The 12,056-nt window shown below is 35.3% G+C and overlaps 2 protein-coding genes across 7 annotated transcripts in view; both read right to left on the reverse strand.

Annotated features, from left to right (window-relative positions):
* Positions 1–1,489: 1,489 nt before the first annotated feature.
* On the reverse strand, positions 1,490–8,302 carry LOC128875444 (heterogeneous nuclear ribonucleoprotein M). Of its 4 annotated transcripts, none has more exons than XR_008456827.1 (10): positions 8,042–8,300; positions 7,377–7,752; positions 6,275–6,583; positions 5,945–6,191; positions 5,699–5,875; positions 5,173–5,612; positions 4,744–4,879; positions 4,481–4,557; positions 1,935–4,421; positions 1,490–1,838 (listed from the first exon to the last, which is right to left on the reverse strand). XR_008456827.1 is itself a non-coding variant. In XM_054121032.1 (10 exons), exons 1-9 carry the CDS (start codon positions 8,056–8,058, stop codon positions 4,502–4,504), a joined length of 1,668 nt encoding a protein of 555 aa, XP_053977007.1. In that variant the 5' UTR covers positions 8,059–8,302; the 3' UTR covers positions 1,490–4,421; positions 4,481–4,501. The 4 variants fall into 4 exon arrangements, 3 of the variants coding, with proteins under 3 accessions (XP_053977007.1, XP_053977004.1, XP_053977006.1); XM_054121032.1 differs by having other exon boundaries at positions 1,490–4,421; positions 5,173–5,372; positions 5,463–5,612; positions 8,042–8,302; XM_054121029.1 differs by having other exon boundaries at positions 1,490–4,421.
* A 1,070-nt stretch (positions 8,303–9,372) lies between these two features.
* The window catches only part of LOC128875443 (protein fem-1 homolog CG6966), a 39,516-nt gene continuing 36,832 nt past the window's right edge, over positions 9,373–12,056 (reverse strand). For all 3 annotated transcript variants that reach the window (XM_054121026.1, XM_054121027.1, XM_054121028.1), the window contains exons 7-8: positions 11,238–11,444; positions 9,373–11,143 (exon numbers count right to left, since the gene is read on the reverse strand). In XM_054121026.1, coding sequence (XP_053977001.1) covers positions 10,736–11,143; positions 11,238–11,444 — 615 coding nt within the window. In that variant the 3' untranslated portion in view covers positions 9,373–10,735. The remainder of the gene's footprint in view (positions 11,144–11,237; positions 11,445–12,056) is intronic.

Raw genomic sequence — 12,056 nt, forward strand, 5'->3', positions numbered from 1 at the left:
GTTACATATTTATTTAAGGAAACCAAGTTTTATTCCTCAGGATACGTTCACAAAGTTTTCCGAAAGATACTAGATCGTATTTCAGGTTATGTTCGCCTGGATTCTAGTAACACGACCATATGACCCGAGACAGGGTCGAAGCAACAAAACTTTGCACCTCGAATAAATACAAATTCAAAATTTTTGCAGTTTACCGTTTTATACAATTACAATTCTACAGTGAGAATATATGCAAATATCAAATAAAACGAGATGAATCAAGGTGTAGGGCAGCTTCATAATTACTGCAATATTATTATACTGTACTGTTGTATGCTATCCTTGTACTTATTTTATTCAAGAAATGCATGACATACATACGCTTTATCTTATTATGTTTTGACTCACCACGAGTTTTTAAAAGTCACAAGGTTATGTTAGATACTGGACTATACTAATAGTCATACTAACTAACTATACTAACATATTATGATATAATATCTACTTATTGAACTGATCAGTCGCTAGTTGAAGATACAAATAGTTATTAGGATTTTTGGCCGTAATTGGTTATATTAATATAAGATCACAGTTTTTAATTCTTTTATATTGGGTTCTTTTAAGAAGCGTGTGAATTGATATAGACTCTATATTATAGAGGTTTGAATTTGTTATTTTCAAGATGTGCTAACATATTGTATTTTGTTTCTTGAAATTCTAGCCATCAGGAGACGCGGTAACATCTTCACAGCTTCGATATTAACTGATATCTTGTAGTTTCATAAAGCAAAGAATCGTATTAATTATAAATTTATAAAAGTAAAATAATAATTAAAACGTATCAGTGGCGCCATTTAGCAGCAACGGTGAGAACTATTTTCACTACAAACTTGGGTATTTTCTCACCGATGGCGCTACTGCTGGAAAATTGCAAGGGTTCTGATCAAAGCTTCCAAAATTAATTCAATTTTTGACCGCTAAATATTTCTTGGTCCATGAAACGGAACACATCCTCAAAGAATATAACATTAAACTGTAAAGTCGATGCCCAAAGCCACTCATACTAATAAATCTACAGTCCTTTCTAACGTTCTAACAATTTCCCTTCATATCCACATGTAATTTCCTTTAATTTCCCTTCATTTCGCTGCAATAACTACATACAAGGTTTGCGACTTTGTTGAATTTAAAAGATTCCCGATTTGCAACCCTGTTTCCTCTAGAAAATGCCAATATCGTAACGGGAAGCTTCAAGTTTGCAACTTTGTTGAATTTTAAAGGTTTTCGATTTAGAACTTTATACCTGTGAAAAATGAAGTTGGTGAGGTGTTAGGCTTTCAAGTACTGTCAGAGAATGTTAGGTTGTCGAGTCATTGTTCACAGAACTTGTTATTTTATTATTATTATTATTATTACTATAGTTATTTCGATGAAGTAAATTATGTACATTAAAATGTAATCACACTCTATATATCAATTTTAATAGTAGGCAATGCTAAATACACTCCTATCAATCCTAAAGAATAATTTTATTTAAAATGTAATAAATATACATATAGATTATAAATATTATAGATCACTGTTTATACATAGGACTCGTGGAACCTCAGACATTCGAGATGTTCTTTTTTTTTTTTAAGAACAGGGGACTACTTCCACTGGCACTAAGTAACACGATTGAGTTTATATAATTCCGACGATGATTTTTTTTTATATGACTCGATAGATATGTACGTTTTAAACACGTTTCCATTTTGATAACTATATTCACACACTGTTATCGTTTTTCACTAACACTATGATTTTCTACAAAAAGTAGTCTGAAAGTCACCGAATTTAAATGTTTCGCAATGTTAAGACTGGAAATAGAAATGAGATTAATATAACGAAATGTTTATCATTTATATTCAAAAACGTAACACTGCATTTCACCCTACAAAACTTACGAAACTTACCACTCGATAACCTCGTGGGTCAGGCAAGATAGTTTCCCTGGAAGAATAACATGTATACATAAAAATCTGTTTCGGTACTTTTGAGACTTACCTCACCTTCGTGATGCTAGATGTTAGCAACATTCAACGGTTAATAATGTATCAAAAATATATTTAATCTGCACCTGCATCCTAAAAATTGTATTTTCACACGTGACTTCTAAAACTTTCTGCCATTTACAATGAATGTTTGGACACCACAGCATGAACAAAATTTGAATTACACCAAGGAGATAATTCTGTTGTCCCTAGTTTCCAATATTCATCGAAATGGTTACATAAGTCCCTCCACTAACATTTCTCAAGGAGTAATAAAAACACGAATGTGTGATCATTTACGATGGAAATTGTATAGCAAACCATTGCACACGATCTCATGCGTTATAAAATAAGACCCTATCTAACATCACTAATGCTATAAGAAAAAAAGATACAACGTCCTTCGAATGTTAAGAAACAAATTTGGCAACCACACAGCGAAGATCGACGATGATTATTAGAAAGATATCATATGCATGATAACGGGCAATAAATGTTTCGTTGGCGACTGCAGCAAAGACCAGACTATAAAAAATTTGCCACCACTTACCATGGAAATTACTCTTACTACAAAAAGGGTTTATTTCTTATATCACAACAATTCACTTAGAACGTAATAAAGTTGCGCAATTTTTCAGACCAGACATCATTATCAGTGAATGTGGAAGATACACTCTCAATGCTATAATAAATAAGAATCAACCACAATGTTAGAGACGAAATGCAACATTATCATCCAGTCTCAACTTCCCCCGAAAACCTTTTAAGACACTATTTCAATCTGCAGTAAAACCGTGTTAACAATCTTCCGAGAAAAGAGTACCACGTATAACTTGATGATCCGAGTATCGTTTTAACGATGTACCAGTACAACAGGTTCAAATTTTTGATAATGGATTTCAAGCAAATTATTCCTTCTTGAAACACATTCAGCATAGAGGAATAGCAAACCACAATCACCTGAAACGTATCTCACCTGCGATATAAACAAATATTCATTATAAGGATCGTGGAGCTTCAGTATCTCAAAAGTAAATAGGGATATCTACATCTAAAGAGACATTGTAAAATCTTTAAGCAGAAATTTCTGTTTAAAGTGCAATGCAGTTGGAATTCTCATTCTGTGTAAATATATTGCACACGTGAGTTGCAGAAACGATATCTCCTTGCCAATGCATATCCACAGCTTGACCTGCTTAAAGTATAAAGAATCACAACAACACAGAAATAAAACAACGACCAGTATGTTTTTTTTTTTTGTAGTCAAAACGGATTTGGATTTTATTCAATCACTGTCATGATGTTGTGGTTATACAAGAGTGTTATACAATTCGCAGAATGTTCCTCGAGATCTATATGGCGAGAGAAAAATATGTTTACCAAAAGATATATTTATAAAATTAGCTGGAAAGCCTCTGTTTATGTTCATTTTATTCAACACCGAAATATATTAAAAATTGTTTGTCCTCTGGATAAACGATTCATATTTTTTGGTAAACATACTACGATACGTACGACAATTCTGCCAAATTTTGAGTACAAAGTCATCCAATGCTTGTTCGCCGAATTCTCAAAGCGAGTGAACTAGAAGGGACCATCCTAATGACAACTAAAATTTTTATACACTACTTGAATCTCCAAGTTACTAGAACGATGTGGCGCGACGAGTAAAAGATCAGACCGCAGAACTACAATGGAAACAATACACAGTCCCCTGTTGAGCCATGATGTATCTTGTTATGTATTAGATACAAGAATAGAGTGCGACCGATACCACAGAATAACCGACACACGTCCACGATCTGTGTAGGATTGTGCATGAAAGTATCTATCATACATGGATAAACTTTAACTTGTAAAGCCCGTAATAGCTATTATCGCGTTAGTATTTATGCTTGAAAGATTAATCCGTCCCTGATCGATTAACCAGTCCACGAACGTCCAGAACGTCACGTTCGACCGGAATATGGGAAAACTGATTGATCTCTCATGAAAACTAAGAAATAAACTTACAAGCTACGTTTGATAATTACTGTAAATAGCATACTCCTACATACTGAAAAAACCTACAAATTACGTTGAACATTATGAACCTAAACCTAACAATTAAACTATGTATGAATCACTCGAAAAAACTGATTTTGGGAGTAGACTTCCATTGTAAAAAGGAACGATAATCTGGTAAAGAATTTTAAGTGAAACAGTCGTAGCAAGGAAGGGTGATCACCGGCAGCCAATGAGTGTTTCGACGTTGAAGTAGGCATTAAAACACGATTGTTGATCTTCCAACGACAGATACTTCTCACCCACTGTCCTAAGTTCTGCCACACAACAAGGATGAATTTCAAGTATTGTCATCAGGAGTGGAACAATCCTGCAGACGACATACGAACACCCAGTCTCCTCTCGCTGCATCAATAAGTTATGGTTAAGCACGAACCTCTGCAGAGGCTCTCTATTAGTGTTACCTTGAATGTGTTCTCCAACTTTTAGTAAAGGCGAACATCGATCGTTCTGCCGTCGATACGCGATCGATTCATCATAGCTACACATTATTTAAGGAAAATCTTTCGGATATTACACTCCGTTTAGAATGCGTCTTGGCATAACATAGAAACCGTTAGTATCATGTAATATTCAACATATACATTTTTTAAAATATGTTTGGATATGTTGCGTATTACATAATCTCAAAGATTTTATTTAAAAATATATATTTGTAAAAGGATACACACAGCACGCTCAGCATCCCATTCAGATGCGAATCGAACCATTCCCATGTCGGAGCTCCTCATTTCAGCAAACTTCACCTCTCCAACATCTTGAAATTTATCACGTAACATTTGCCACGTTGTGTTTAGTGGTAGCTGTAACAATAATGCATATTTATGCAAACACAGTTTCGATAGTTTTTAAATGGAGTTCCTAGATAACTCATTTAAGTGTTTTAAAAAATTCTATTTGAAGGATGAATTCATTGACTTATAAGTTAACATCAGTTAACCCTTTGAATGAGTAGTTTGCTTCAACGAATTTTATAGCGAGAGGGGAATGAAACGTATATATATCTAACTACCACCTCATGAAGAGAGCTAATAGTTTTACAGAAACATTAAAATACAAATAAAGTTTATGTGTAAGAGAAAAAAATATAACGTACGTTTCCTATAAGAACAGTATCCGACATAGGTCGCGAACCATTCGTATTTTGCCTGTTACCGCCTCCTCCTTGACCTTGATTTCCACCAAAACCACCACCACCGCCGGGACCGCGATCGTTGTCTCCTCTGTTGAATCCAGTGTCGAAATCTCTGCCGCCACCGAAGTTAGAACCACCAAAAGCATTGTTTCCCCCGAAGCCTACATCATTGTCCATTTTAGATAAGCCTCGCGGCGCGAACGAGTTGTTGCCTTGTCCAGCAGATAAAGAGGCCTGTAAATTAGACAAACCTCCGACTCCACCGCCAAAATTACTTAAATTAGAAGCCAATTCATTTGTCAAAGATGAATTCAGTAGAGAACTGGTGGTCAAGTTTGCACTTAAACCTCCAGCAAGGCTTGCTTGAAGAGCTGCTGCATTTGAGTTTGTCAAAGCGGATGCTGTAAATACACAAATATTTACCCATTATTTCTTCAGAATGCGATTTATTATAATCATTATATCTATGACGAGTTTCAAAACTTACCTAATTGTGCAGGCACAACGTTGTTTAAGCCAGCACCAAAGGCACCAGCAGCCAACACAGGAGCAGAAATAGGATTTACAACAGGTGGATTGTTCGCTTGAACATTAGGAATATTTCTAGCTACATCCATTAATCTATTACCACCAGCGCCGAGTCCCATTCCGATTCCCTTCAAACCTATTTTATAATTATTATTTACATCTGTTTTGCAGAGTAATAAGTAACGTGGTTTGTAATAATCCATACCTTCTGGTAATTTTGGCGGCATATCTGGTTCGTTTGCTCTGTCTAGTCGAACGGTCATACGTCTATCAAAAAGTTGCTGATTGTGAAGCATGGATATAGCCTGCACTGATTCTACCGGATGATCATATTCTACAACTCCAAATCCTCGAGATTTTCCGTCTTTATCCTTTCCTAACTCAACATGCAGTACTTTACCAGCTAATTTAAATACTTCTAACAACTTCTTCTCATCCACTTTATAATCAAGCTAAACATACAAAGTACAATAGTCAGCTCGTTTTTATGTCGTGGTACAATATAAACATATCTCTTATATTAAGGTACACTTACATTTGCCACAAAGACTCTAGTAACTAACGGTCCGTTAATACCCAAAGATTCTAAAAACTGAGTACTCAGACCATAGGTATTTCCAAACTTATTATCACCGCCGCCGCCGCCGCCGCCACCGCCACCACCACCACCACCACCGCCACCGCCTCCGCCGCCGCCACCACCGCCGCCTCCACTAGGAGCATTCATATTTTGTCTACCACCCCCCTGTGGTCTGGGTGGATCTCTAAATCTATCATCACGAATTCTATCATTATTACGAGCCGTCGCTAAACGACCATATTTATCACGTTCAATGTCAAAGTCCTAAAATAAATAAGTGTTATAAAATGTATTCTTTAATAGTGAATGTATTACTAATTTAACCCTTGGAGGACAAAACATTTCCTTATATGAACGCTTACTTCAGTAGATGTTCACAATTGTATTTGTCACAGCAGCATAGAAGAGATGATTTTAAATATGTAATGCTCTAATAATGAAAAGTTTCAGGTTTAAAATTATGGAGTACCAGTTTAACAACAACAAACATTTCCAACATCTGTTTCTGTTTGCATTTAAGCAAACCATAAACTGCTTTCAAGTTGTTCTCTCCATGATAGAGCCTTCTCTGTATAGGGTACAATACTTCTGGCAGCTTGGATAACATTTAAGCCTTGATAAATAAGAGCGGATGTCGGAAGTGCTCATTTTTGTTAATCCTAGGACTGCATAATCTCGAACCTAAAATTTGTCATCATTAGATTAAAACAATGAAAGAAAACAAACATCAAAAGCAATATTAAAAATGAGAATGTGCTAGCGAATGATGCATAACACATGACTAAGAAAGTATTCTTTTTAGGATGAAATTTTGTTTAAATGCAAATAGGTCATTTAGACTGAACTTTACATTTACAAACTTTCTCAAAGAATATTGGAGCATTTAATGCTCTAATGAGCATTTCTATTATAGGAACATCTATAAAGTACAAAATATTAACTCATAAAGCATTCTATACAAAATGTAATCTAGCTGCGAACATCCACTTTCTCTTAAATAGTCCATCCTCTAAGGGTCTTATTTATAACAAGTTTTTTAAAAGAACAATATACTAACTACCTCTTTTACCACAAGCTTCCTCCCTTTAATATCGTATCGATGCATTTTCTCTACAGCAACTTTCACAGAGTCTGAATCTTCGAATTCAACGATACCACAGCCTCTTGGTTTGTCATTTTCATCAGTGAAAAGTTCCACGTGTGCTACCTTTCCTACCTCTGTCCGGAAGAGATCTTTAAGATCTTGCCATCGAAAATCATAGGGAATGTTTGATACATAAATACGGCGATCTGATGCTTTTCTGCCACCACGATCGTTACGTTCTCTGCTCCGATCACGGCTAGTGGAGTTTATGCGAGTTTGCCTATCCGATCTCCGATTACGATCACGTTCCCTACTTCTGTCCCTCTCGTCGTTATTTTGTACTTGACTCCTAATGTTAACATGTTCATTGATAAGACCACGCGAAGACAGTGTATACGAGAAAATGTTTACAATGATTACTACGGATTACGCTAACGAAACACGGCACTAATTTTTCGTCTCATAACCTATACGAATTTCGACAAGTACCGCACGATCGAGAAATTCTTCTCAAAATTCATGCTAGCAACATAATGGAACGATTAGCGTCGGTGAACGTTAATTGTACGCGATTCCGCATGCCGACAACGATAAAGAAACGCTCGACAAACGTTTGTCAATACTAATTTTGTACTTACTCCTCGGGCTTGATCATCGTTGAGGCTTCTTTCACTGGACAAACGATTGAAACTAGTCGGAGAATTTACTCCGCAGTTTGCAGTTAAAAAGAATAAAAGACACCGTACATGCAAACATACGCGATCACGAAGCGTCTTATAAAATGGCCGTTCACGGAAATGGTGGAACGTACCGGAAACTGCTATATTCAAAAATAAGTTTCACGCGAAAGAAAAAATATAAATAAAGATTTGAAGATCGTTCTAGTACGGGACTTTAATATTCACAAGATTGTTACCGCGTTGCTACGTAACTGTGATATAACCATCCATACGTATTCTTTTTCAGTCCGGAATGGTTTACGTTCTGAAGTTGTTGGAGTATCGAATATAATGCAGCATTTTCGAAGGGGGTCTAGTGACTTTGAAAGATGTGAAAAGCTTCATGAGAATAGAAAAATGACCGATCAAAACTTACGTAGTGGAATTCTGATTTTCACTATACTTAGGTACACGTGTATTGATGTGTATACATACCCATTCATGAATTATTGCCGCCAACTTGAATTAGTATGAAAAACTGTCCAAAACGCGTCTCCTCGACAAGTTTATAATTGACGCACGGTTGAAACACTTAATTGCATTATTTAAGCTTCATAATAGTTATTAATTAGGTCTCATTCAGGTCTTATTCATACTTCGGTGTAATCTGGATTCCTTTTTGCAACGCGTAACAAAATGAATGATATACTATTCTCAAACATTGGGATATCGGAGATTCAGGACAATGTATTTTATTGTCACAATAGATTATATATATTTTCAAAATAAATGTTTTTATCTAATCGAATATCAAATTATTTTCTATTATATTATTTTAATATTCTATTATAATTTTCTCTTTTATTCTATATCGAATTATATACACAATTAACAGGCTTGCAGAATAATTAGAATACTTACGATGACAATACCACCATCGAGATGTTTACTTTAACACATTTTATTATAGAAGGCTTCATCGCACGTGTAAACTTCTCGAGGTAACAAAGCGTACTGAGAACTGTGTGCAGGGTGTAGGGTTCGGCGGTCACATTTATCGCGGCAAATCAAAACACCTCCCTCCCTCGAACGAGGCCTCTGCTCGACGTTTACAATGTATTTCCCAAGGCAGTCAAAGTTTCAATAATGTATTACCGCATTTAAATATAAGTTGGCACAATAAATGTTTGCGGCTATATCGTTTTATTTTAGAAAAATAGTTTGCTCAATCGCGAAGTAATTAAATTATGTACTGTATGGAGTGATCCAATAAAAATGATATTATCAAACAAAAATAAATAAACGTTCCCTTATATTATTAATCACACTTGTATTTCCACAGTCTTTACATTATAAAACAATTAAATTGGGTGACTTTGAACGTAAGATACTTTTTTTGCAGAGAATCATAGTATTTGTGTAAAATTATAGAAGTGTGTAGAATGCACTCGCTGCAATAAAAACGTGTTCAAAGAGTATGAAACTACTAAGTTGCGTCAATAATTATCAATGAAATTATAAACTCTACCCGCTTTGTTTAGGACATTGTCACAGTCATGCTATTTTAGCTTCAAGTGCAAGTATTCGACTGTTCTCAAAAAAAGCACCTTACTTTGAACACCTCGCGTATCATCATTCTTATGTCTATATATAATAATTATTCTGTATAATACGTATAATCTATATGTATAGTTATCACATTTTAAATAAAATTAAGCTTAAGGATCGATGTAACTGAACTGTTCGCAAGATATATATTATGAATCAATATGCACGTAACTTTGATGTACCCGATAATAAACAATTTCAAGTAAATTAAATTGAATGACATTTTAACGGATATCTATTAAAAATAAAACACGTATGTTATATGACAATTCGAAACTTTGCGATATTAAAAAAAAAAAATGTTGAATTATTCTACTTTTATTTGCTTTCTCGGACAAAAGCATTTGCTTATTTCTATTCGAATTACTTATTCACGCTGTAGCAAAAAAGTGTATTACACAATCTTATTCCTGGTTTTATTTCTTTATACAGCGTTGAAAATAAAATAATATTCTCCAGGATTACATAACTTCTCAAATTTAACATACATTCATGTTATAACTAAATATTATCAACGCAAAGTGTGTATTATGGCTTGTATGGGGTTTATGTATAAGGGAATGGCTATATGCCAAGTATACAATAATAAAATCACATTGATCAATATTTCTAAGCCATTGTAATCGATGCCAGTAAGTATTCCCATAGGTTCCTTATTTCACAGATCGAGTGTCCTTATAATGTTCGATATTAATATCAGAGACATTTCCTACATAGAATCACGATAGTAATTTCTCAACTGAAAGAATAAACTAGTAGTCTCATACAATTAGTCAATAATTTTGAGGTACTGAAACTCATATCTAACGAGACATCTCCAGGAGCGTAATCTATGTTAAGTGCACTGTTTTTATCGTATTATCACATGAATAATAATGGCAATTCTCTCAGGGTAGGTTTCATACTTTCCCATTCACAGAAACATGTTCTAGTTATCGGTTTACTTCTCCAACAGAATTCAGAACTTTATCGTCAACAATTTCATTTTTTTTAGTTAACAAATTCAATTCTTTCGTGGCATCTTAAACGACAGCGTGTCATCTCCGTAACCAACCATCAATATCATTAATGCATTTGAACAAAGGCTTGAAGATGTTTTGGAAGATGTTCTATTCTATGCGTTCTTCTGACTACTCTGGCTGCCAAGCAGGCGAGCGTAGTATACTTTACGGGATTTACCAAATCGTAAAGGCGTTTATTGGATAACAACATTTCGAAGGTTTTACCTTCGTTATTAACGGCATCGATATGAGCACCGGCTTCGAGGAGGGTGTTGGCGAGATCCAGCCGCCAGAGGTTCGACAAGGCAGCAAGATGTAGCGCTGTATTTCCGTCATTGTCTCTCGCCGTGACATCGGCGCCAGCTTTTATAAGAGCTGTCGTCAAATGTGGGAGAGAAATCTTAGAGGTCGAGTATCGGCCCAATAAAGAACCCCCCTCGCCGCTATGAATCAATTGCAATGCATCGCGACCCTAAAAGTAAAACGTAAAGAGGAAATTAATATGCCTTGGAAACTAATATTCCTTCTGGTTGCGCTTGCTCGCGTTAGTAGTAACAGAGACTTACATTTTGGCCTTTGGCATTTATTTGAACTAATTCGTAAATCGCTTTGTGCAGTGTGATATTTTTTTCAGTACCCTCTTTGGGAGCCTCGTTTATCAACAAAGATGCCAGATGTAAGGTGATGACGAGAACTCTGTTCATATACGTCAGATCACGCTCGCTGGCTGGCACCTTGTCCAACATTTGTTTTCCCGATTTTACTTCCATCACCTGAAACGACAAACCCACTTTATACGCTTTTATCAATGGGTGCATTCAGCAGAGGATCCGGGAGAGTCAGAGTCGCGCAACTGACGCCCCTGCTAAATGCGCAGAATTTAAAAGAAGCGAGAAAGTGCGTCTAACTCATGCAAGGATGGACATTCGTGAATAAAACTGACTTGCAACAGAAGCTTACAGGGTATAAACGTCATTAGAGACTACGAGATAATAAACATTTTTGTAGTTTATAGGATATTCTCCAGTGCCCTATTTTTATTTCGTTTTTTCCATTTGCATAATATAACCCATCCTATGGTATTTACTTAGTAACGATACCTATTTAATTTACTTTATGAACTTATTATAAGAAACTTAATCTTATTATTACAGATTTGAAAGAAAATCTGAGTACATAGAGGCGTTAGATTGCTCGTAAGGTTATAAATAGTTTATCTTCCGTTCGTGATTTGAAATTTTTATAATTTAAATTTTAAGTTTAAACAAGACATTTATCCTAGATTAACATTTAAACATCTACCAGATGTCTGTATCTATATCTAGATATCTAGACATTTAACATCCTAACATTTAAATAAGATTAATCCTAGATCGGACTTACAG

This window comes from Hylaeus volcanicus, chromosome 4 (genome assembly GCF_026283585.1).
Source record: "Hylaeus volcanicus isolate JK05 chromosome 4, UHH_iyHylVolc1.0_haploid, whole genome shotgun sequence".
Lineage (NCBI taxonomy): Eukaryota > Metazoa > Arthropoda > Insecta > Hymenoptera > Colletidae > Hylaeus > Hylaeus volcanicus.